Source organism: Callorhinus ursinus, unplaced genomic scaffold (genome assembly GCF_003265705.2).
Source record: "Callorhinus ursinus isolate GAN/ISIS: 27379988/994484 unplaced genomic scaffold, GSC_fseal_2.0 scaffold12, whole genome shotgun sequence".
In the NCBI taxonomy this organism is placed as follows: Eukaryota; Metazoa; Chordata; class Mammalia; order Carnivora; family Otariidae; genus Callorhinus; species Callorhinus ursinus.
This window is the reverse complement of record NW_027397074.1, coordinates 77,297,950-77,323,803: the sequence shown is the minus strand read 5'-3', so window position 1 is coordinate 77,323,803 and position 25,854 is coordinate 77,297,950. Positions and strand designations below refer to the sequence as shown.

Below are 25,854 nucleotides of genomic sequence, written 5' to 3'. Positions count from 1 at the left end.
GCCTTCTGAGCCAGGCCTGGTTTCACGGAAGGCCCCAGACGGTGAAGTATATGCACAAGACACATTCTTTTCTTTCTTTTTTCTTTTTTTCTGTTGTTCTGAACACTTCCTTTTACTTGCTAACCCAGAAAGATGGAGAATGTGTGCAACAGCCCAGTTTCATCTCAAACTTAGAATGTGGTTTTCGCAAGGAAGTTATCAATATCATTAAGTTTCACTTCTACAGACACAAAATCACGTGTCCTGCGGATTTCGCATGGATGACCGTACTCACGTATTTCTCATTAAAGCCGTCCACCTCTGTCAGAAGCTTCTCTTGGCAGTCAGGGTTGGTGGCCAGGAGGTAGGTGGCAAAAGAGAGCGTGTTGGTGATGATCTCGTAGCCAGCGATGAGGAAGATGAAGGCCTGGCCCACAACCTCGTCCACAGTCAGTGGCTTGGACAGGCGGCCAGGCTGGTGTGGCTGGGAGGGACCTGCGGCGCAGTCGGTGGAGGAGAAGATTTGTCTGACCATATCAAAGCTGTCCACCCCCACAGAGGTGGCGGAATGTCGGGCATCCAGGATCAGTTGGAGGAAATCTCTCCGCTTCTATGGGACAGAAGGAAAAATACACATTCCGGCCTTTGAGTCACATGAGTGAGATTTCTTGGAGCTCAGAAGAACACCTGCACGCATAGCCTTTAATGGGCTTGAGCCTGATGGGAACCAGCACCCTCACCGCGGGGTTCTCTGAGATGGCGAGAAACTGGCAGCCCCGAATGTCCCTTAGATGGTACTCGTTCTCAGACTTTGGTGCAGCAAACCGCAGACGGGGACGCTGCCATTAAAAAGGATGAGGCCCTTCTATCTGGGCTGATTGGGAAACGTGTTAAGCCATTTTGGGAAGGAAAAAATAGAGCATGTTGCAGAACAATATGCATAGTGGAATCTCATTTCTGTAAAAGCGGTACATGTGCAATATATATAATTACACGTATTTGTTCATGCATAGAAAATGTGTAGCAACATCTATACCCAGTGGCTCACAGTGAGCTGGAGGAGGTGGGAAAACGGGGGGGAGGGGGGGGGCTTTGATTTTTTTTACTTTATACATGTTTGAACTGTTGGTTGGCTGGTTGGTTTTCCAACAATAAAACAAAACATCATACAGATTTAAACCAAAGCACGTGCTCCCTTGTTCCCTTATGCACCGTTCAGGGCTCGGACGGGTGGCCACACACTTCCCTCCCACAGTAGGAAGGTGGCAGAGCTGCTCCTTGGGGAAGCTTGTCTTCAAAGACCGCCCCCACCCTTGGGTCCCTTTTCCCCCACTGATCCCCTACCCCATTTAAGTGCTTAGAGCTTTCTTCCCCTCTTCCCCTACCTTCCTTATCAGCAATTCGCATATTCTTTATGTTCCTCACTACCACTAATTGTAACAATAGAAGCCTTTACGTCTTGCTTTCGCATTGACAAAGTGTATCCCTGGCATATCCCTTCTTCGAAAAGGGTGTTAATGTGATGAGTGACAACCAGTATGTTACTCTGTTCTGAAGTTTGTAGGACCAGACCAGCAAAGGGAGGGTGTCAGAACCACCAGCAGAAACAGATTGTGATTTCAAAGTACTTTACTTGGTGCGGTGTTTGCTCAATTCATTGGCTTCTGAATTTCTATTGCATTAATAATCTATGGCCCACACGTCAGCACTGAATCCCATGTCGTAAGATTGTTGTTATGGGTTGTTGCTTTTTCTCCTCCGTAAGCGTATAAACATGTCCAGGGCAGGACCGTGTGGCCCACCCCCATGCCTGGTGTGGTGCTGAGCGAGTGTTAGGCCTGTGATAAACAATCCCACAAAGAACAATGCGACGCAGTAAACGCATTTTGAGAAAGGCTGTGTTGGATTTGCTTACGAGTGCGTGCTATTTGGGGCGGGGAAGCTTGGAGCGTGACGCCTTTGTAGCTTGACTGCTTCCCAGCTTCTGTGACCTTGCAGGACATCGCCTGAGATTCCAGCAGGTTCTCGCAGCTAAGCCCGTGGGCCTCAAGAACGTCGCGTCTCGGGAGCGAAGGCCTCGATATCCTGCCGGCCTGCTCAGGGGAGCCACAGTTGGTTGTCTCTTGCCACCCCGGCCCTGCTTATTCTGGTTTCCAGGCGGCATCCTCAAGGGCTGGCTTTCCCCCGATTCCCTCCTGATGCTTGGCCAACATCGGGGCGGCTCTTGGGGCTCCACTACCTGCCCTGGTCCTGGGGGGCAGAGTCGGACAGGGCAGGGCACGATGGTGCATGTGCTAGCGGAGTACCTTCTATTACTTTGGCTCCTGGGTGAGCATTGGCAGGCCTGTCAGCTGGGGGAGTGTTAATCTCCTCGGGGCACCACGAAGTTGTCCCTCTGGCTCCCCCGTGACTTTGCTGGAGGGGGACGGGGATGATGGCAGGCGGGAGAGCCCCAGTGGCTTTTTCCTGTGGTAGAGCTGGGGCTGGCACCCTTTCCCCTCATCCCTGCTCAGACAGGCTGCTAGAGGGCCATCGGGCAGGGCAGAAATCTGTTTTCACCTCCAGCTACAAAGGCCAGCAGAAAGGGCTGCTCTCTGGGGCCTGGGTGCTAGAGAAGAGCATTAGTGTAGATGGGTTTCTTTTATTTGCACTGCATCACCGAGGCTATTTGAACACTGCCCATTTAGGACCGAAACAGTGCTGCTTTATGGTTATACCCCAGAAAAATACGCACCCTGATAGATGTAGGTGTCTAATCCACCCATCGGCTAGAGCTTAGAAAAATATTTACCTTTTAACATCTGTGCTGCATTTTCCACTGCGCAAACACACATCTGCTTGATGGAATGTCTACAGAGTTTAGATGGGTTTAAAGCAAGTTTTCTTAGTAACCATATAGCTCTGTCTTGACACGGGCAGTCCTGGATTTGTGGTTGGGAGGTTTTTCTCAGATCAACTCATTGTTTGAAACAAACAGCTCTCGAGTTTATAAAAGGAAGAGCTCGAGGCAATCCTAGTAATTGGATCTTTAATAAACCCCTCACCTCATAGTAAGCCATTCGGCGCAACAGTTTTAGAATTTTCAGCCTGATTCCACAGCCTGTGGGTTTCAGGCTGGGGGAGGGGCGAGGGTATGTGTGAGAAAATTGTCATCAGGAAGCCCTTCAGAGCAATGCTGAGGTTTTGAAAATGCGGCTTTCCTCACCCCTCCTTCCCCAGGCTTCATCCTCATTCTGGAGACGCAGGAACCTGGATGAGAACATTCTGTCCTTTTAGGTGGCAGAGGCGGGCCAGGGATACCAGTGAGCTGATTCTTCCCACACCTCCAAGGGCATCGAGTGGAGTTCACGATGGTGTGTGCGCCAAGGGGCCGGGAGCTTCTATACACCTTGCCCTGCCTTCTGAACCGGGACACCTTTGCTTCCCAGTCTCCAGAGGGGGAAGCCAGGCTGGACGAGGCTGCTGCTGGTGCATCCAGCCACTAATTGACCCCCCGATCTCATTCTGGGCCCATTGGTGCAGCTATGGGACCTCACGGCATCCCTTGTTAATCCCTCTGAGCCAGTCTTTGAAGCTACTCTCTCAAAGCTTGCACAAGTCAATTCCAGAGAAGACATTTTAGCCCTGTTTTTTCCTTCTGAAGCAACTTTCTTGAATGCAATGAGGCCCTTAAAGAATAGCATTACACATGCATGAGTGTATCCAACAGTGAAATTATTTTCCAAACCCTGAAAAGTTCCATTTCTGTTCTCAGCCAAGTTCAAACAACAGATATTTCCCGGATTCCCACTATGCACCAAGCATGGTGCAAATCTGTAAGGAGGAAAGAAGTCTCTGGGTCTCGGATGACACACAAGCGAGCCCTCCGCCCCAAATTTTGTAGCCACATCCTCCATGCTGAAAGCCAGTGAGGGGTTAATTGCCCGCTGCCCAGGCTCCTCCCTACTGCTGACGCTCTTCAAGCTGTAAAACTCCACCTTGCCGACTTTCAGTAGAAAGAATATGCTGATGGAAAGTCCATGTTGGCACATTTACCTAGAAAATTCTTTGGGGCTGATGTTGCCGGTGCTTGAAATAGGCCATGAGTTTTGGGGGGGCACCCATGTCAGAATGTGGACAATTTGCTCTGGGCTTCTCTCTGCCGTTCCCCCCCCCCCCCCCCCCAACTGTCTTCACGTTTCTCTTCCATGTTCGCCCCTCCTTACCCCTTCTCCTTTCCTTCAAGTGCCCTGGAAAGCTCTAAGCGGTAGGCCGCTGAAGGCCAGCATGCTGTGGTGTGCGGGCCTGGGAGGCAAGAGACAGGGAAGAGAGCACAGTGCCAAATTAGGCCCCGTTCTGTTTCCACACTGTGTCCTATTAAGATCCCTTACCTCTTCTGCCGCTTGCTGGTCCCGCAAGGCAATCACATTCCTAATGAGTTTTTTAAAAAAGCCGTTCAGTTCATCTCGGTTCTTATTGGGCAAAATCCGGGCCAGTGGGACCATTATGGATGGAAATGATACTTGAAAGAGAAAAACAAAAGCTATGCTGAAAACAGGGCGGCAGTAACCCGGAGCTATCCAATGCCTGTTGCCCGGGAGGCAGACCCCAGTCTTGACTTAGAGTCACCGGAAGACAAGGGGGCCTCCCCTCGGTCCGAGCTTTCCCACAGGGCTCATGCCTGATTCCACCTCCCCACGCCTCACCGTCCCTTGCACATTGGAAGCACTCCATACGTGTCTGCGCAGTTGAATCTGCACTTCCCTCTCGCCCCCAGGAAGTCAATCTCATACTTAGAAATTAGTTTTCCAGGTCCTAGACAAGAGGGCCCAAGGTCTTCGTATTCCATCAAGAAAGGACAGATGATGGGCCACGTCTCCCATCTGAGCAAGTGGTGGAAGCTCATCTACTTTCTTAACTTTCTGGCCATTTGCATTTGTTTCGCATGAGGTCACTGTCCCTGGAGCTACCACCCGAACAGTCCCTAAGAGCTGCCCAGGCCGCTGCTAGCAAGAATGCTGGCCCCTTGGTACCTCCCTTGCTGTGCCAGGCACGCCCCCGTGCCCTTGCTGCCACAGCCTTGGCGGGGCTCCCCGGGCCAGGGACACTTATCCCCTCATGGAGTGGGGTCTAGGTCGAGGGGCTGAGCTGCTGCTGGGTGGCTTAGGTCAGCTCAGCTTCCCAGCATGGACAGTGGGCCCACCATGCACGGCACTGATGGGAACCCGGATCGGGAGGGTAGTTCTGGACCCTCGGAGCTCCCAGAACACTCTGCCCATTTTCAAGAGCCAGAGCCCAAACCACTGTGGTGAGCAGGGAGGTGGGCTCAGAGTGGCCGAGAGAGGAGGAGTAGCTGGGGCGGGACAGCAGAGCTGCCCACCGCAGGGCGTGTCCATGTCCGTGGTCCATGGCAGGTGGAGCTGACTTGGGGGAGTGGCTCCCAGGGGGTGGCTGGGGTGAAGGACAAAAGGGAGGCTGCTTTGACCCCCTTGGCAGCCCCTCCGACAATTTCAGTGAGGAGCTGATGGAGGTACCAGGGCCTTCCACAGAAATGGACTCAAATGGGAACGAAACTGACCAAGGAATGAATACAATTTAGCAGCCCAGCAGAAAGGTTAGAAGTTAGGGCAATAATCAATAACAGCAATAGCAAGACTTCAATACTTCCATGAAAGCAAGAAGGTGCCGGAATTGGCCAGAGGGCAAAAACTCACTTCTGAAATAAAAATAAAATAAATCGACCCGTCCCCACGGCATTAGATAACCTGCCAGTCACCCTTCACATATGATTTCTACTTTGCTGTGCACTGGGCTTCCAGTGGAGAAGACTTCGCAGAAGAGGATTTTGCTGGAGGGGAGGAATATGTCGTAGAAAATGAAAGGCTTTGGGGGCGCCCGGCTGGCTCAGTTGGTTAAGCGTCTGCCTTCGGTTCAGGTCATGATCCCAGGGTCCTGGGATGGAGCCCCGCATCGGGCTCCCCGCTCGGCGGGGGGTCTGCTGCTCTCCCTGCCCCTCACCCTGCTCTTGTGCTCTCTCGCTCACTTGCTCTCTCTCAAATAAATAAATACATAAATAAATAAATAAGAAAATGAAAGGCTTTGGGCTCCCATCTTGGCTCTGCTTTTTTTTTTTTTTAAGATTTTATTTATTTATTTGACACAGAGAAAGACACAGCTAGAGAGGGAACATAAGCAGGGGCATCAAGAGAGGGAGAAGCAGGCTCCTGAGCCAGGAGCCCGATGCGGGGCTCGATCCCAGGACCCTGGGATCATGACCTGAGCCAAAGGCAGATGCTTAACGACTGAGCCACCCAGGTGCCCCTTGGCTCTGCCTCCCTAAGCTTCAGTTTTCTGAAGTGGGGATGCGGCAGTGTGAGCAAAGTGCCCAGCACGGTCCTCCCTGCGGCAGTGGCAAGAGAGGCCCGCGCTACCTGCTTTGGTAATGAGTGGCCCCGGCTGGTGACAGGAGGAGCCTGGGTGGCTCCAGGGGCATGAGGCCTCTGCGGGGTGGACCCTGCAGGGCGACTCTCAGAGACCCCTCGAGTGCCCCTTGCTCGTGGTGGGGGCTGAGCCCCGAGAGCTGCCTGGGCCCACCCTGCAGGCATGGGGTCCGGCCAGCTTGCTCGACCCCGGTCTTACTGCCCCGGGCAGGAGCTGTACTTACAGATTAGGACCAGGACAGGCCTGGGGATGGAGAATGCAAAGAAACGCCTGCAGTGCATCACAAAGGGGTCCTCGGGGGCCCTTCGGGAGTCCACCTGGGTGCCAAAGGCGACACTGGCAACCACGTCTGTGGTGTAGCAGCTGTAGCACCTGTGGGAGAGGGAGCCATTTGGGTTTGGAAAGGACTCTGCCATTGGCTTCGCCATTGTGCACACTCCTAAAGAGGCACCACTCCATCGTCTACCTGCTGGAAAGGGAAGCTTCCTGCAGAGCTGAAGTGAGGGGGTGGGAGAGGAGCCTCCCCCCCCCGCCCCCCGCCCCCGGGATGGGAATCCTTTGAGCATGGCAACAGAATTCCAGAGGAGACACAAAGACATCTTGGATGGCTGATGCCAACAGAGACTGGGGAGGTGAGGGAGCATCACTTCCTCGGCTCTCAGGCTTCGGGCAGCCTGAATCAACCAGCCACCATCAAATTCCCAGAAGTATGCTCTAAATCTTCCTCCCCGTGGAGGAGGGAAACAGATGACCTGAAGCCCATGCTGTCGCCCCAAAGCTGTGCAGAGTCCGTCCAAAGCCAGGATCGAGTGGTTAATTGATATAGAGCAAGTTGGGACTGATGAATTGGCAACCTGATTGTCTGGTTTTATAAGCTTTGTCCCCCTCTTCCTCCTAATGATTGTACAGTTTTTCTAAGAGTAACAAACCAAAAACAAGGGCGCTTCACACTCGAATAAATACAAGACAAACTTTGGGACCAGCTTCATGAACATATGTATATTATTACAGAAAACACACGTTGCACTTTAGAAACAAACAGAAGGAAAAGTATCTGGCAATAGCTCCAGAAAAATTAACCTCTTCGGCTCCAGGAAACCTGCCCTCGAAGGGCCATTTTAAACCAGAATGATCCTTTTTTGGTATCTTGCGGGAGCAGTCAGGTGAAGTTATTTCTAAAAAAAGCTACCAATGGGGTATGCATATCCTTTTATAACGAAATGTTCTTATTTTTGTGGCTCGACGGGGGGCACACACGGAGCTCCTTTCCTTCCAGGTTCTATCACCACCAGCTTACCGTTAAGGAATAAAAGACCTCTCCAGATGACTTCTTTTATTTTGACTGCTTTATTGAAAACATTCCTACAATTGATTACACATGTCCCCGCTATAGCGAAAAGTTTGCCTACTGAATGTGATTGCATCTGATCCTAGCGGCCCAAGAGCTCAGGGTTTTTAAGTTATTTACTTTGCTTTCGTAGTTGCTCTTTAGCCAACTCACACAGCTCATGACCAAAGAGCTAGTGTGTGTGTGTGTGTGTGTGTGTGTGTGTGTGTGAGAGCAAAGTGTGTGTGAGGATTTTGTAAACACCACGGCAGAATTTGAATGCTGGTGATGGTTATGTTATTACTTTATTAGCAATGATAATAGGAACGAGTCGGCTTCTGGCTGACCTGCCTCTCTCACCCTACTCCTGTGCTGTAAGCCATAACTTAGCCTAGGACAACTGGAGGGGAAGCCAGATAATCAGTCATTTAAATTTGGTGTCCACCGCTAAGTCATGGCTTCTAGACTGAGGTGCACAATTCTTCTTGCAGTAAAAATGCATGGACGTCCCCCCCCCCACCAGAACCCTGTCCTTTCTGTGCCCTCCTGCATCTGCAGAGGTCAGAGGGCGTGTCCACCCACACACCACTGCCCACTCAAGGCTTCCCTCACCATGCCACACCTACCCTGGGCTTTGTTCACATTCTCTTCACATTTTACATGGGTTTCATTTCTTATTATTCAGCCCACCCATGCTCTCTATGAGCTTCTAGCATTTCCATAGTTTGCTGGTCCTGAGGTAATTGTCCAGCAATTATGTACGGTTACACGAAGCGGCAATTCAAAAGTGCAATTTCTCGGGCGCCTGGGTGGCTCAGTTGGTTAAGCGACTGCCTTCAGCTCAGGTCATGATCCTGGAGTCCCGGGATCGAGTCCCACATCGGGCTCCTGCTCGGCAGGGAGTCTGCTTCTCCCTCTGACCCTCTCCCCTCTCATGCTCTCTCTCTATCTCATTCTCTCTCTCAAATAAATAAATAAAATCTTTAAAAAAAAAAAGTGCAATTTCTCATCTGTCATGTGTCCATGTAGCACCCTTACCTCTGGATGTCGAAAGCGTCCCCAGATTCCGCATAGCGTTTTAAGTGAGCCAGGAGCAGATCGCAGGCTTGGCTGATTAGGGGCGTCATCTGATAGCAGATAACAAAGGGGTAATTAGGACACCATGCAGGGAGCACACCTAAATTAGCTGCAGATAAAGAGGTTATGTGTGGCGCTTCCTGGGAAAACAGACCTTGTTTTCAAGGTAACTTTCATGCAGCTAAGACTCAAGAGGAGGCTCTGAAATTCATAAATATCATAAAATACAATAGCTGTAAACGTCTATGTTAGCTTACGCAATCTGTTCTTTTGGAAGCAAAAAGAAGAAAGGATTTAGAGTAAATACTGTGAAATAATTACAAAAATGATCATTAAGTGCTTAGACAGAAATGAGAATCAGTACTCAGTTTCGTGACATTTGGTTAGCATTAGAGCGTAAATAGACCACAATCCATATGTACTTTCTCTGGAATTAGCCCAAATCCATGTTTGCTTGGTTCCAATTATACTTTAGGTCTTCTGCTAGAATATAGAATCGTAGTCTCTAAAGGAACGTAAGGTCGTTCATTTTAACTTTTTACTGAATACAAAAATCACTTGTAGAGCATTTCTGAGGGACGGCTATTCATTTCTGCTTCAGCTGCTTAAACCTCTGAATATGTACGTGTAAGGGAACCCTTGACTTCAAGACGCCTTCCATGCCCACCCAGAAAAATTGCTGCATTTCTTTTAATAGTAAAATATTTTCATTATGGGAAACGTCTAGCATATGCACACACTCAGAGAATGGTATCGTGAACGTTCACGTAATTATTGTCCAGCTTCATCAAGTTTGGATCTCATTTTTGGCTGCCGCCACTCTGACCCCAGCAGGCTGGCTCAAGCGGGTGGGATTCTTTGCGGAGCCTGATGGCCACCCATGTGATCTTCTATTTCCTCCTGTATGTTTGCAAAGCCAAGTCGGAAACGTCGAGGGGAATCCTTCCAACCAGTGCCCATTCTAGAATGACACCGTAGCTAAAGCAACATGCCGTAACATTGTTCTGAGCATTTCTTATGGAAAACATTTTTGAAATGTTAAATATGTTCAGATTTTATGATTTTGACGCTAGAATGTAACTCCCTGAGGGCAGGGAAGATTTTTGTCTTTTTGTTCATTTTTATGTCCCCAGAACCTAGAACGATGTCCAGCACATAGTAATTATTTGTTGAATGAGGGAATGAATTTGAGTGAATACTTAAGACCCAGTCTTTGCCCTTAAAAGTCTGGAGGCTTTAGGGAAAGTTACAGGATGTTAATCTACTTGTTAGAAGGTATGTTGTGCTGAGGCCAAAATCTGGTCCCTCTAACAACCTCTCACTGGTTTCAGTTGACTTCTTCCATGTGCTGGTGCTTCAAATACTCCGACAGCAAGCACTGCTCCTCCTCATCTTCTAGACAATTGTCCCCGTCCCTTCAACTGCTCCTCGTGCAACACGGTCTGCGCACACTTCTCCATTCTTATCACTCGCTCTCTCTCTCTCATCAGTGTTACTCCTAAAAGGCAGCTCCATAAATGGAACACAATATTTCAGGTAAGATCCCATAAATCGTAATTGGATCACTTCCCTGCCTGCCAATCACAAGCCCAGGTGTATGTGGACTTCTAGAGAAGACACGTAGGGCAGGCAAATATGGAGGCTCGGGTCAACAAAAGCTACAAGGTCTTTTTCCACGAATCATCACCATATGCAATTGAGTTTTTGACACTTCGGACTCCATTCATTAGAAAAACTTTATATTTATCTTACATTTATTGCTGTAAAAAGTTGTCCTGCCATGTGTTCTGAGCAGAACAATCTTTTAACTCCCCTAAAACACAGTGGGACAGGCTGGGTGGCTGTTGGCCAGATGTTGGGGGGACACATGGCTTTGTTGGACCCCTCCCTCCTGTAGGTCTGCTAGTCACCCCAGGTGTTCCAGAGCGTAAGGACAGAACTGTGATACCAGGGGCCCACCTGTTTGCTGTGGGAGCCCTCCCTGGAGGAGGTGGTGCTGAGAAGCAGAAGGACACCCCTGGTGAGTAAGAGTGAGCTGTAGGCTAAGCTCAGGGCCGTGTGAGTTTCTGGAGTTGGGGACAGTGGCCTGGGCAGCACCTCAGGGCAGGTCAAGGAGCAGACGTTCAGAGCAGAATACACCCCCGCACTCAGTGGAGAGATGGCAGAGCATCTGAGATTCTTCCTTGTCGCCAAGACTTCTGGAAGAAGTATCTGGAGAGGAAAATTCTGAGAAAAAGGACTTTCTGCTCAGCCAGCTTCAAGGGCTGAGAGCACCAGAGTGCTTGTACTCAGTGTAGGTGGGCCATGGGGCGTACTCACACATTCAAATCTCACCTCCTGTAACACTGGCGATTCCTTCTTGTTCCATCGGAGATTTGGTAAGTGTGCCTTCTAAGCCTTTGTTCGGTTTGTCAGTGTGCATCCAGGAGCAAACACAGAGCCTGTGGCCCTCCACTAGTCTGCTACTTTAGGTAGCTACAGAATTGGTCAGTCATCTCAGTTTCTGGCTCTTTGGCCAGCTGAGCGTGAACCTAAGTAAATATTCAGCCAGGCAGCAACTGATCAATAAGTTGGCTGGGGAAGTTTGTCAGATGATTTGCCAAAATAGAAATGGAATTTACCTCCTATGCCTATTCTGAAGTCCGCTCAAAACAGGGGTGAGAATCGCTATCCTGATTTATTCTTTGTAACTCTGGGTAGACTCTTCATGACAACTGCATTCTTTTCTAAATGTTCACCCACTGCCAATTTAATAATCTCTCAGTACAAAAGTGCATGTAAATGGGTCACTTTTAGTGGCCTCTGGGCCATCACTCTCAAAAAATCTTAGACTACCTTTGTGTTTGGAGAACTCTACTATCTCATCCACATTTCTGCGACTGCCTTTGCTGGCTATATCCTTCCATTATTTTAATAAACTTAGTGGTACATGTGAACTCTATTTTAATAAAATCCCATATACCAAAATTTCTCTTCCATTTATTTCAGAGGAATAAGAACGTGGTAAAAAAAGAAAAATGCTCTTCTAAAGGAAGTCTTTTTAGATATCAAGCTTACAGCTCCCTTAATGTAACAAAAATGGAATGCAACATAAAATTAGATTTATACTCAACTCTTCAGAAGCATGCCCTCCGCATAAAGAGGGGTCCACCCATACTCAATCCAGTCACATGCTGGACAGTGCAAAGGGGGGCTGGACCCACCGCCCACCCTTGGTTCCACTACGAGCTTGTAACTAGAATGCTTTGTGGCTGACTGGCATGATTGTAATTTTCTACCATGCTCTGCTTGCTGTCTGTTGCACTGAATGGATTATGACATTTTTATTTGGGTTAATGTGATATGAGATGGGGCATGTAATATGAAAAATGTTTTAAGAAGCAATGCAGAGAAAATATGAGTGGAGCATGATCTGTATGTTGGCCAATAGGCATCATTTCAGGCTTTCTTCCTTGCATTATACACAAGAAGTTATGGAATATTCACTCTCACATGAGTTGCATACAAACAAAAGCTCTCTTTGATGGGCTTGCAATCATCTTTATACAATCCACAAGCCCAGCAGTTACTCCCCTGAATTTGGAGACAAGCAGACATAGGTGGCTTGTGCAAACACACACACACAGATGAGTACACAATGCTATCGTCAGATTTTAATAAAAGATTCTCATTTGATTGTTAACGTTTCTTTGTAGGATAATGAGAAATTTTTATTTTTGTTTTTTTTTTCCCACAGTTTTCATAATGCATGGACGTGATACTTATCATCAGATAAAATATTAATGTTATTAGGTTTTAAAAGAATGATTTCTTCTTGGGGATGACAGTCTAACAGCCACACCCGAGGAGAAAGGGTTCCCATTTTGCTTCTCTTACCTCTCACATGGGTTGGCTTTATTCTAGATGATGCTGAGCATGTGGCTGGTCAGCCACTTGGAAACTAGCAGTCACCATCAAGTGTAAAGTACCACCCTCAGCCTGGGGAAGAAATTTTTCAAGGAAGGAAGGAAGTCCTTGTTCTAGACTGCTCTCTACCTGGAGTTGACTGTATGATTAAATCACCCAGTTAAGAAAAAAAAAAAAAAGGATATTTTTACAGACTGTGCCTGAGGAATTCTGAGTCAAGGTATAGACAGAGGGCAATAGAATTAATTCAACAAGGTGGAGAGAGCTTTCAGAGTGATCAAAAGAGACAACTCATGGGGTAATGACAAAGAAGGGCTAAGAAATTCTCCTGCTCATAGGCTTTCTTCTCTCCTAGGTGATTCCCAAATTTCTTCAGTGGTGTTTCCTCCTCTGAGGCTAAGATGCTGAACTTGTTAAGTAAACTTGACCCTGGGAGAGCAAATTCTCAAAGCCACTGCCAGTTGTTAGATTTCTTCTGCTTGGCACTTCTTAGTTGTGTGGCCTTGGGCAAATTGCTCAACTTCAGTGAGTCTATTTCTTCAGCTGCAAAATGGAAATAATAAGACCTTCTTTGAAGAGTTGTGACAGCAATTAGAAATATGTAAAAGGCTTGGCACTAGAAGGCAGGCCAGCTGTCATCTGGAGGACCCTCATGCTCCCAGACTGCTTTGGATGCCTGGCACCATTTTCTTTCCTCTTATTCCCATTGGATCCACCTGTTCTTGTCTCACCATGTTATCATTAGTTCCTTGTCTCTTTCCTTTCATCTTTATCTTCCCATCGACTACTCTAATTCAGGCTTTGCCACCTGTCACCTGGAATGTGGCTGTCATCCTGCTTCTCGAGAACAAAGAAGCGTAAGCATCTTTGTAGTCTCAGTACTTTGTATAGTGCTGGACATATAGGTGGACTAAAAAACAATTTTCAAAGAGCTTCCTAGCCCTCTTTCTTTTCACTTTTCAATCCATTCTGTACTCAGTCACCAGATTGGTCTAATGAAAATACTTGTGGGGACATTGACTGAAGGACATAGAACAAGCTTGTTATCCTATTTTCCAAAGCCCACTAACAATTGAATCCTGCCAATAACCATGTGAGTAAGTTTAGCAGGTCTTCCCCCAGTCAAGCCTTCAGATGAGATCACAGCCCAGGCCGACAGCTTGATGACTACATGCAGACGCCCTGAAACAGAGGTGCCCGGCAAAGCCATGCCAGATTCCTGACCCACAGACACCATGAGCTAATAGAGTTTTTTTGTTTTAAGCTGCTAAGTTTTGGGGTAATTTGTTACACAGCAATGGGTAACTAACTAATATACTTTCAGTGTCACCCTCTTGTGGCAACTCTTGTATGTTGTCATGCATTATTGAAGTTTTCAGTATTTGTTCTATCATTATTGAAGTTTTCAGTATTTGTTCAGTATTTGTTGCTCAGCGCAACACATTCAGTTGCGTCTCTAGAAATATCTATGCGATGACAGGTTGACTGAATGTTCCTTGAGGGCCTTGACATAGAAGGAACATTAACTGATCGAAGAGCTCTTTCTGTCTGAGCATGAATGCGGTGCAGTTTGCTGGGAGCTGGCTCTGTGTGAAAGATCTGGTGCCCATGCTCGATCTACCTCTTACTTTGGGCAAGTCATTGGAGTTTCTCTGAACTGGGGTCCTCACCCCCAAATGAGGGGCTAATTGCAGTGCACTATAAATTCCCTTTCCATGGACATTCTAGGATCTGAATGAGGTCACTAAGCAACAGATTGAGATAGTTACTTAGGGACCATGGAAAGAGCAGGCAACTTCCTAGTTTGGCAGAGTGAAGAGTTGGATGCATGAGCCTCTCTACTTGCTCCAACACATCTCAAGACCCTGTAAGAAAGTCTTACTATATCTTTTTCATGCATTGACTTCAGAATTACATGAAGACCTAAATCTGGTTATTTTTATGTTTCAATAATTTAGTAAAAGTGAAAATTAGAAATTCAGATCCTCTGACTCCTGGCTTGTTGCTTTTGCCTCCACATTCCCTTTTTCCTCAGTCAACTGACTTCTAGGTTATAATTTCACTTAATGCAGCTCGGATGCCATGAACTTGGAAAACAAACAAACAAACAAACAAGCACCATTAAACCCTTGGCACCCCCCCCCCCCCGGAACTTTGGAGAACAGAGTCAGCCCGAAGTCTCCTGAGCAGGGAGAGGGAAAGAGAGGGTCCCTTCTGCATTATCTCGTACTTCTAAACTGAGATGTTCCCCATACTTTGATGGTGTAAAGGCAGGGTGACTCATGGTCTACATATGAAGAGGGATTCAGAAAAGAGCCTGAGCAGAGGGCCCCACCCTAAGATGAAAATATGGCTCCCGGGAGCTGTGTCCGCCCCCCCCCCCGGCCCCGGGGCCATGGAAAGTGGAGACTCCAAAGGTATGACTTGCAGCTGTCCTCATCTGTTCCGGAAGTGTCTGTCGCAGGATCTAGGGGTAGTCTCGCATCCTGCAGGCTAAATGGCTGAAACTCCTTTCCTTACTCCCCCACTTTCAAGTACTTAATAGCTCCTCGCCCTCCAGTGAAGCTCACACCAAACCCTCCCCCGGCACAGAACTCTCTGTGCCTCAACCTACTTTTCCAGTTTTCTCTCAGTAATCCCTTACATGTACCCCGTGTTCCAGCCAATTTGTACTCATCTATTCCCTGAACACATCCTGTACTTTTCGTCCAGATGCCTTTGTTCCTGTAGCTCATTCTACTTGCAATGCACCTTCTCCCTCTGTCAAAGCTCAGTAAAATCTTCAGGACTCACTTCCAATGCTATCCCCTGCCCCCAAAGTGGCTTCTGATGCTCGAAAGAAGACGTGAACTCTGTTACTGTTTTCCACTACTCGGTAATAATGTAGGATTTGTGCACTTTGTTGCCCTTCTACGTTATACACCCCTTAAAGACAGGAACTAATAAATCTTCATTGAATTTTAGGAATTTAATGTTTCATTCTATTTGGCACTCTTAGACCTGTGGGCAATGTTGTTTTGGAACTGATGTCAGAGGGGGATTTTCTGAATAAATAAGGGTCAACTAATGGGGATGGGAGATGGTATTTAAACATATTGTTGACTTCAAAAATAATCAAAAATAATAATACCTTAAAGTGCTTTAAATGGGTGGTTAACAAATGTAAAATTAATACCAGTTAACAAAACCTATTACCTCCTTTTGCCACCCAGATATTAAAAAATCCATGACTTATTTTTATGCAGAATTTCCTGTTGATAAGTATCAGCTCTAGCCATCTAGGTGAATAATCAAGTGTCATTTCTAATAAGTCAGTGGTTCCTGTCAAGAGTTGTGACCAATTAGAACTCACCCCGATGAGGAGGTGGCTGCTGGGGTTGCCTAGCAACAGCCAAGCTGGGAGGCACATTTAGATGCTCATTTAGATTTAACCAGTGGCAAGTCAGAGTGACGTTATGAGTCTGGCAAAGGAAAGCCAAATTATTACCCAGGATGGGGTACCCATGATGAGGAGTGTGTTTTTTTAAATGCAAATGGAAAAGGAACATTTTAACCAGAATTTAAACAGTCCATCATTATACCAATTTTAATTAGGAGATTAGGTGTCAGTGGAATACAACTGTGTCGAAGGATAATGGTCTCTTGCTGCTAGATAAATACCCAGACATTCTGGAAAATGGGCAACTGGTCAGGCAGAGACAATGTATTTTTGGACTCCAAAGCATTTATTACCACAGCCACACTTGGTTGTAATGACTTTCATTTTTATTGTTCGGAAGGATTAAGAAATAAAAGCAAATATTAAAAACAGACTGCTAGAGGCTCATACAGCCGAGAGAGAGAGCTGCTTACTGCAACATTACTGGGAGAGTGGGTTCTGTTCTAGAAGCCCTTGTGCACGATCGTCTGAAGAGTGTACAGTGAAAATTTAAAGGCCGAGCCAAACCGTGATGAAGATTGTAATCCTGCGAAGACTTTTGCACTGAAATGATCGCAGCTATGCATTTACTCATAAGCTGGCTATATCAACTTAAATTTTTTTAAATTGTAGTCATTCTGGAGTAATATGTCTTCTCCAAGGCAGGAAAGGCCTAGAGGGAATAATAACCACATCTGCCTCCGCCTTTAAGATTCATACATTATTGACTGTGCCTTCCTGACAGGAAACATCTGGATGAAAGTGAAAAATTAGGCAGAGCGCTGGATTCTTGGCGACTGTGAGAGATACCAGCCTTCCCTGTCAGTCTGGCTTTTCTTTAACTGAGTCCCTATGCCCAGAGATATGATTGGCTCGTTTGCTGTTGAGTGACACACCCAGCCAGGCTCAGGCTCTCCTGTAGGAAGCTTCCAGCTCTCCCGTATCTGCTCAGCGGGTCACCATCAGCTTAATGATGTGGGTGAGTGAGGAAATACCCATTCCTTCTATTGTGCTTTGAGGACTGAGAAGACATGAGCCACCATATTGGGTAGGATCCATGGTCCCTCCAGTTTGGAGCCTGGCTTCTGCTAGAGGCACTTAAAAATGGCGTCCCCCATGGACCACCAAAGTCACAGTGCCCCGTGGCCTCATTTCTCCCAGTTGCTGGCTTTGATGTTAATGACCTGTGTTTTCACCTACTAAAAGCTTATGTGAGCCCAGAATAAACAAGGTTAAACAGATTTCTTCACTGCAGACTCTCCCAACCCATTAATATGCTAAGGTACATAGCTAATCTCTCAGAAGATGGTTGTCAGGGGCGCGGGGGTGGCTCAGTTGGTTAAGTGTCTGACTTCAGCTCAGGTCCTGATCTCAGGGTCCTGGGATCAAGTCCTGCTTCTAGCTCCCCACTCAGCAGGGAGTCTGCTACTCCGTTTCCCTCTCCCTCTGCCCCTCCTCCTGCTTGTGCTCTCTCTCTTTCAAATAAATAAATAAAATAATAATAATAAAAAAAGAAGATGATTGGCAATATTTTACGGAATTGTATGACCATGGGCCTTTTCAGACCTCAACAATTTTAAATCCCTTTCCTGGGTAGTAATTCATAGCTTGAAAGTTCATTATCATGTAAGTACGGTTTTGATGCTTTCCTCTTAAGTGTATTATTTTCTTCTTGGTTACACTGAAAGTTAGCTGCCGCTTTTGTGCTGACTTACACAGTCTTAGAAGAGTCTTAGAAACTTATTCTAATTGACTTATTATTTGTAAAATCAGAAGAGCTTAGAGGAATTTACAAATGTGTAGATTGCACGTATGCTCCCTCTTTCAGATGAATGATAAAATTTAAAAATAAAATTAGCGCTAACCTGGGTCCCCAGGGGTTCCCCATTATTTATATTTTTCCCTCAGAGAGAATTAATTTAGCTCCAGTTTTGTTTCCTAAAATTAAATCTATTTACTTTCTGACCCATAATAAAGTTTTACACAACCCCAGGGTTACTCATTAATAGTCTTTGGTACAGAATCTATCATAAGACTCTAAAAATCTCAATAAATCTACTGGTTGCCCTTTTTAAAAAATTCTCTTTTTGGGGACAGGGCGAACACTCTGGCAGGTCAACTGGGCAAAATATTCCCTAATTAAAAAAAAAATCATTTGTTTTCCCGGCAGTGCTCAGGAATCCTGTAATATAGACCTCAATAGTTTGGCTGTCACTGGACTATGATTTCGGTGGTCTCTTTTTCTGGAATCAGGAATGCAGCAACCAGATTTTCACCAGTGCCTTATCTTTCTATGTCATCCCAAATCTGAAGCCAAAACCCAGTTTTATTTTAAATAAAAAATATGGCTTTGTGATTTAATGCTGATTTTAAAGTAACTTTCAAGCATTGCTGACCAAGGCTGTCTAATATGTACACGGATAAGGACAGTGCCATCTCGGCCCTTTGAATATTAATGACACTTCCAGACGCAGGTAGGAGAGGGCGCAGACCGCCAAGGTGCTAATTGGAAACAAGCTGCAGAATTCCAAGGGAAAACAAATCTTTATTTCAAGAATAAATTCTGAAGTTTGATAACAGAAGTCCCCAAGCTACTTATGAATTCAGCAAGGAATGGAGATATTGATATTGCAAAGCTATTTCGGGGAAGACGGCCTCAGGTGTCCATAATCGAGGGGAGGGCAGGCTCGGGTCTGTTGTCCGAGCCTCTCTCGTCATTTCTGCCTCCTCCACCCCATGTCCCTGTGTGCCTCCCTCTCCTCTCTCTGTCTTTGGGCCCTGCTTTTTCTGTTTCTGCATGTATATACCTGTGACTCTCCAAAGAGAAAGCCAGTGATGTGCCTCATCCTCTTATTTGGCTTTTCCTTGATAAAATTATTCCCTTTTGTTTTTCTTTTATCTTTGTCTAACATATATCCTTCAGTAGAAAGCTTCCTGGCTCTTTGATTCTCCATCTGTCCATCCACCCACCCACCCATCCATCCATCCATCCATTCATCCAGCAAATCATCACTGAGTACACATGTGCCTATTGCTATGCAGTTAATGATAGAGAAAAAAGGACTAGAGTAAATGGGCTGTTAGCCGGCAGTAAAGCTACAGAGAAAAACAGAGCAGGGAAGGGGAAACAAGGTTCTGGGGCTCAGCTCCTGCAAGTCTGGGGAAACCCCGGGTCTTTGATGGTCAGGTGAGGGACCAAGAGGAAGACTCACACCAGTGCTTTCCATTCTGACTCCTAACAGAATTATGTCAGGGACCTTGCAAAACATACAGGTTCTCAGTCACCCGTAGAAGGTCTCATTCTGTAGGTCCTAGAGTGGCTAGAATTATGTATTTTAACAAGGATTCTAGGTGATTCTGGTGCAGCCCTTGGTCGCAAAGGGTTTGAGCACCAGTGACCTAGAGAGCAAAGGGCAATGGGAGGTTAAAGACCAAAGAAGCATCTAGAAACCTAGAGGGTCACTTAGGCGGGGGGAGGAGGTAGTCGGGGACACTAAGACTGGCACCCTGCCCTCCCTCCCTCCTCCCCACCACCCATCTTCCACAGGGTGGCAACTACCCCTTGTCATAGCCTCCATCCTGTCCACACTTTGGTGCAGAGTGATGCTCGGTGCTCAGAGTCCCAAACCTTGCTCTTCAGATTCCAAAGGAAGCTGCCTGTGGAATTAGAAAAAACTCTTTTCTTTCCCAAGAATGTTTAGCTTCCGAGACCACTGTCTCAATAGGGCTTGAGAAAGCCTGATGTGCGTGCAGGTCAAAACTGAGCACTGACCTCCTGGTTCTGGAAGGCATCCCCTGCCTCCTTCTGAAGCAACACACACCACTGATTCAGTGCAAGAAGGAAGACCACAGGGGACATGATTTGTAGAGTACCACACACACAGACATTGCTTGAATATTTGAAAATATTATCTTTGTCACGTAGTTTTTTTGTGCTGGTGTTCCTTTCTACCTAAGCAACATTTAACACCTTTGCTGCTCCTTCCTCCTTGAAATACATTTCCCTTCCACATTCTCCTGGCCTTCTACTGCAGGCTCCTCTTCTTTTTTTTTTTTTTTTTAAAGATTTTTATTTATTTATTTATTTCAGAGAGAGAGAGAGAATGAGAGACAGAAAGCACGAGGGGGAAGGGGGTCAGAGGGAGAAGCAGACTCCCCGCCGAGCGGGGAGCCCGACGCGGGACTCGATCCCGGGACTCCAGGATCATGACCTGAGCCGAAGGCAGTCGCTTAACCAACTGAGCCACCCAGGCGCCCTGCAGGCTCCTCTTCTTGAGTCTTACTTGTAGGTCTCTCCTCTGCCCCTCACTTGAATATGGTTCTCACCACCACCCTCTTCTCTTCTGGTGCTGCACGCACACTGGGCGTGACCTTGCCATGTCTGTGTTTTTGATGACCATCTTTCTTGCCCTTCTCTCTTGAGCTCCTGACCTGCAGTCAACTACTTCCTGACGCCTCTATTTAGATGCCCCCCCAGCCCAAGAACCTCAAACTCACCCAGTCTAAATGCTCCGGAGGTGGGGAGAGAGGTGACTATTGCTGCCACCGGAACGGCATCCTTTCTAATGGAAACCCCAGAACTTAAATTCAACTATATTGAGTGGGAATATTTTTTAATATGGTGAAGTTTACGGGTAGTATATGTTAAGTAATGGGGTAGAACTGAAGCAAAACCCAGGGAATCTGGTCTATGAAATTTCTCCCTCCCCCCTTCCGCCCTCCCCTACTCCTTCACGTCATATATGACCTCCCCCTTTCCCCTAGGTACCTTAGTGCAATAAACCACTTGGAGGAACTCTGTTTTCTGCAACGAATCCAAAGCATTTTCTCCTTCTGAACCTAGGAGCACTGAATTTGTTTGGGAAACGAAATTCTATCAGTTTTTGGAGTATACCCTATAGAGTGCTAAAGAAATCTAGCCCTTGAAAAAAGACCCAGATTTATTTTTTTCCCCAAAGAAACAGCTCAAATCTGTCGAGAAAACTTTCTCCCCTTTCTTGCTTACTTAAAAAAAAAAAATCAGCTACCCTTCATCAATTCTTTTCAACAAGTGATGAGATTCTGCATCTGCAGTGCTGCCAACAAGCCACTGTTTACTCATGATTAAAGAAACTTGATGGCGACATGTTTGAGCTAGTGATGTCAACCCTCGGTTTACCTACTTCTCTTCCCCACCCCTCTTTTCGGCTACCTCAACATTTTAGTGACTGCCTGTAATAAAGGTGACACTCCCCCCACCTTGTCTGGGTGGTCATCCTACTGCTTTTGCAGTTTTAAAAGAAGCAGGCCCTTCCCTGGAACAGATCCTCACCTGAAATCTCAGTGTGTAGCACAGCGAAGCGTGGAGCAGGGCCCGTTCCACCAGCTGAAGCAAGACCGCCCCTCCTTGAGTTTCCCTGAGGGGATCTTACCCGGCGCTGGCTTCACACGAGAATCACCTGGGGAGCCGCAAAGCCCCTCAGACCGGGGCTGCCTTCCAAACCACACCGATTTAATCAGAACTTGTCGATGTGGGACTCTGCCCTGGTTTTCAAAGCTCCCAGGGGATTCGCATGTGTACCTGCGGCTGAGGAGGGCCGTGTCTCCTGCTCTCAGCGCCCTCCCGGATCAGACTGGGGCCTGGGAGGAGGGAACCGAGCGTGCGTGGGCAGCCCTGCTAGGATCTGGGTCCATTCTCATGCTGCCGTGTCCCCTTCTGGGTGAAGTAGTGGCAGGCCCACGTGACCGGATGGCGGAGCTACGTTTCTCAGAGGGCTTTACTGGTAAGAAAGGAGAAATGTGTACTTCCTCTGTGTGAAACATGTTTCCATACCTCAGTGGGTTCCAGACTTGGGCAGAAAAGACGGAAGTGCTGCTTCTGATCCCCCTAGGTTTCCACAGAGGCCCCGTTTGCTACCCTTTCCTTCCCCCCCGCCCTCCAGATAGCCCCTGGGACGGTCCTAAGGAGCCTTAGAACAATGTTTGAAAATCACACGTAGGTAAGAGAGGCGAGGCATGTTCTGGAGCTGGATTAAGACGTTGGCTGTGCCACTTAACAAGCTGTGTGACGTGGAGTGCGTTACGCAATCTCTCGGTGCCTTGGTTTCCTTCTCTGTGCAGTGAGGGTGATCCTAATAGTATTGACCTCACAGGGATGTGGTCGAGATGAAGTGTGGTGAGACAGATGGGAAGCCCTGCGTGTGGCACCCGGCACAGATAAGAGCTCGGTGAGTTTCAGCTGGTGCTACAAGCTGAGCTCACCCACCGCCCTCCAATACCAAAACCTCACCGAACGTGGGCAGGATCACTGGTTTCTGAGCGTGTTTTATTGGATGGGATTAATTAGGAAGTATGGGACCTCTCCCCTTCTGGGGGACTTCAGAAGATTTATAGGAATTAAACAGGACCGTATGGGTGAGCATCTTGAGTTTAAGAGTAGCTTTCATTTCTTGACCTGAAGACAGACCGCTCAGACCCCAGGCTGTCTGGAACAGCTAGACATGGTGGATGGCTCTGGAAGGACGCTTGCTCTGGAGTTGCCCAGGTACTTGGGACTCTGAGTCAGTCCCTGAGCACTTCACATCAGAAGGGCTCAAGTGCTCGGTCCCCCAAATGCTTGCAAAATTCAGGCCAAACACCAAAGCCGGACCAGCAATTGGTGAAGATCAAGTGTGACGGAACTTGGCCGAGAGGCAGGACCGAGGACCGGAAGAAAAGGGTGGGTCTCTGGGTGGGGGAAAGAGGGAGCCCAGGGTTTTAAAGGGCTGGCAGCATGTTGTGTTCCTATCCCACTGACACGGCCTCCAAGGTTAACCTGGGCATGCCTGTGAGCCTGGTGTTCGCTCCTCCCCCGCAGGCCACGGCCCTCTCTTCCCTACTTCAGACTGGATCCACAGCTCACCTTTGTTTCAAGCTCTTCTCTGGTTCCTCCCTATGTAAAAGGTGTTTCACCGGGGAGTTTATTAGAAATGCAGAATCTCACCGCCCCCCCCAAGACCTGCTGAATCAGAATCTGCATTTTCACAAGATCCCCAGGCGAGCCATCAGACAGGGAAGGAGGAGAGGCAGGGCTCCCGTTTTCTCCTGGGTGGCCTCAAAGTGCCCGGGGCAGAGTCTTGGGACCTCGTGGGAGTGCCAGATGCACGTGTACACTCACAATTGTTTCGTGGCAACTGGAGATGGGGGAGCCTGAGGAAGTGGAACCCACTCCAGGCTTTTTTGCGTCCTAGGGAGGTTTGAAGGCCCCTGTGGGCAGGGCATTTTAAAGTGCCACGTGGACAAGGGGTGCCACGGAAACCCGCTCTCCATCATGATTTGGAGAGAAGGAACCGTAAGGGGTGAGTCTGCATTCCTTGCATCTTACCTCACTCAGCTTTTCGGGACCGAAAGCCGAAGTCAGGACACTTCTGACCTCTTCCCATCTTCTGTCGCGTAAAAACAGGACGCTGTCCATTACCGGTTTGGACTCCAAGCCTGACGCCTGAGAGGAACAAGCGGAGGATCAGGACGCGAGGGAGGCAAAGCCAGCTTGGTGACAGTACAGGTCTACGACAGACACTCTGGTTAAAGTCCGCCCATGACCCCCACATTAGGAGAATTCTCTCGCAAGGATGTGGAGGAAGCATGTAAAGGCTCATGGATAATGGTCCAAAGATTCATGGCTGAGGGCCCAGGGACAGCAGATGGGTAGGCTCTGCTGACCCGCTTCTACCCGCTTACAATGCGGTCCGCGCCGTACAAGTGACTCCGCGGCTTCTGTGGGTCCTGCTGCCCCCCCTGCGGAGCAAGAGTTCCCTGAAGGCCAAACAGCAGGCTTCTTGGAGTTGGGCTTGTCTTTCCTGGGGTTGAGGTTCATGTCTGAACTCGGTGGCGAGGGGTTCTGTGTGGCTGGATGGGTTCTGTGGGGCCGAGAGATGACAGACTCGTGTCTCTGGCTCTTTGGGGACACGCGTGTGGAGGGGGAGAGAAGGTGGGGAGTGTGGAGGGACAGGGAAAAGCAAGAGAATCGTTCAGAAGGACGTCTCAACAGAGCTGCTTCGAAGAGAACGCCTTCACTGTGTTTCTGGGTTCTTCTATTCACTCGTTTTTCTCCTTCAGCAAACATTTGTTGGGTCTCTTATGTGCAAGGAGTTGGCTACACAGTGTCGAATAAAGAAGGCGTGTGGTGGCCCCCAAGGAGCTGACAGTCTCTTGGGGATGCAGACAGGAAGCCCCCACACTAACCAATGTGTGTGTTATGAGAGAGAAATAGAGCCAGGTGAGAGAATGATGGGCCTAACTGGTCAGAAAGGTGGTTCTGAGGGGAGCTACTCAAGCTGAGTCTGAAAGCACGCACAACATGAGGTCTCCTCACCCTTCTTCCCAGGCCATTCTGTTCCATTTTGAAACCAGTTACTCCTACCGGGTCGTCCAAACTGGAGTCCCGCAAGCTGGTCGGAGTGCCCCCAGACCCAGGGCACCAGGGTCCAGGAAGGCAGGGGGATTGGAAGACCAAACACTCTTTGGCACCTCGTTTGATGGACACTTTCACTATTTCTTTTTACTGTTTTTGAGTTGAAATATGAAGTCAGCCATCGTAATTCAAAAGCCTGGTAAAAACTCGTGTTTAGAGGAAAATTATAATTTTCTGATAAAATATGAACGTTCAAAATAAGCTATGAAACGTAACTGCAAAGTATCTAGGGGGGATTTAATTATATAGTAGAATGAAGCTGCTGAGATATTTTTCTGCAGAGAAATCCCTCTCCCTTTAGGAGTGCCGTGGTCACTATACAGAATCGTACTTTTATGGAATTTTGGGAACATGACCCATTTGTTTGGGTTCCAGAGTCAAAGGAGGAAATGATACATTATGTAAATTTGCATATTGGCAAACACCCAGTCCTGGGCCACGCTACATGTAATAAAGCATTTCAGTGCACGGAGAGCTGGGTGGTGGTTTATGGGGTTCTGACGGAACAGAATATATTAGAGATGAGAGTCATGGTTGATTGGATCTTGCTTCTGTCCTTCAGACCTAAGGACTGGATCCATGAGATTTTTTTAATCTTGCACCCAGAGGACAAATCTGATCTTCTACATAATATGTCAGCATTGTCCTCAAGTATCTCCCTCATCAGCCTGCCAAGCCAACACTCTCCTCTCAGCCTACGGCTGCCATTAGGATTCTCCATTTCGTGATGGGAAATTTGGGGGCATTGGTTAGAGTCGTGTTTTCGTTTCTAGAGATGACACTGTGAGAGGGAGAGCAGCTGATCGGTCCCTTCAGAAGAGCGGTGGGGTGGTGAGGGGACAGTTTGACAGATTTTGGAATGTGTAGCTGGAAAGAGAAGACTTGTTAGATCAGAGAGTGATACTTAGGATGCACTGAAAAAATACTTATTGAATGCATATTATGTGGAAGAGGAAATTTAGGTTGTTTCAGTGACCCTGAGGGGTAGAAGTGGGTTCCGTTGTGGAAGCTATGGGGAAAATTCCAGCTCATCTAAAGGAAAACCTCTGGGCAGTCAAAAGCCAGAACTGTTTCAAGATAAAATAACCTGCCTTGAGTGATGAGCCTCTGTCACTGGTGACTGTAATCCATTTTGGGGAAATTCTACACGAGAGGCTTGAGCGTCCAGGGGGGATTGGTCTAAATGACCCTTAAGGACTCTTCCAGCCCTGAGGCTTCATCTCCAGGGGAACACTCCAGGCTTGTTTGTCTTCACTTCACATATATATACTTTTCAATTGTGGCAAAATACACGCA

At 47.6% G+C, this 25,854-nt stretch overlaps 1 protein-coding gene across 3 annotated transcripts in view; it reads right to left on the bottom strand.

Annotated features, from left to right (window-relative positions):
- The window catches only part of TBXAS1 (thromboxane A synthase 1), a 158,458-nt gene that overhangs the window by 44,584 nt on the left and 88,020 nt on the right, over positions 1 to 25,854 (bottom strand). For all 3 annotated transcript variants that reach the window (XM_073899271.1, XM_025854823.2, XM_073899272.1), the window contains 5 exons: positions 23,470 to 23,586; positions 8,765 to 8,853; positions 6,623 to 6,771; positions 4,350 to 4,480; positions 275 to 589 (listed from right to left, as the gene is read on the bottom strand). In XM_073899271.1, coding sequence (XP_073755372.1) covers positions 275 to 589; positions 4,350 to 4,480; positions 6,623 to 6,771; positions 8,765 to 8,853; positions 23,470 to 23,586 — 801 coding nt within the window. The remainder of the gene's footprint in view (positions 1 to 274; positions 590 to 4,349; positions 4,481 to 6,622; positions 6,772 to 8,764; positions 8,854 to 23,469; positions 23,587 to 25,854) is intronic.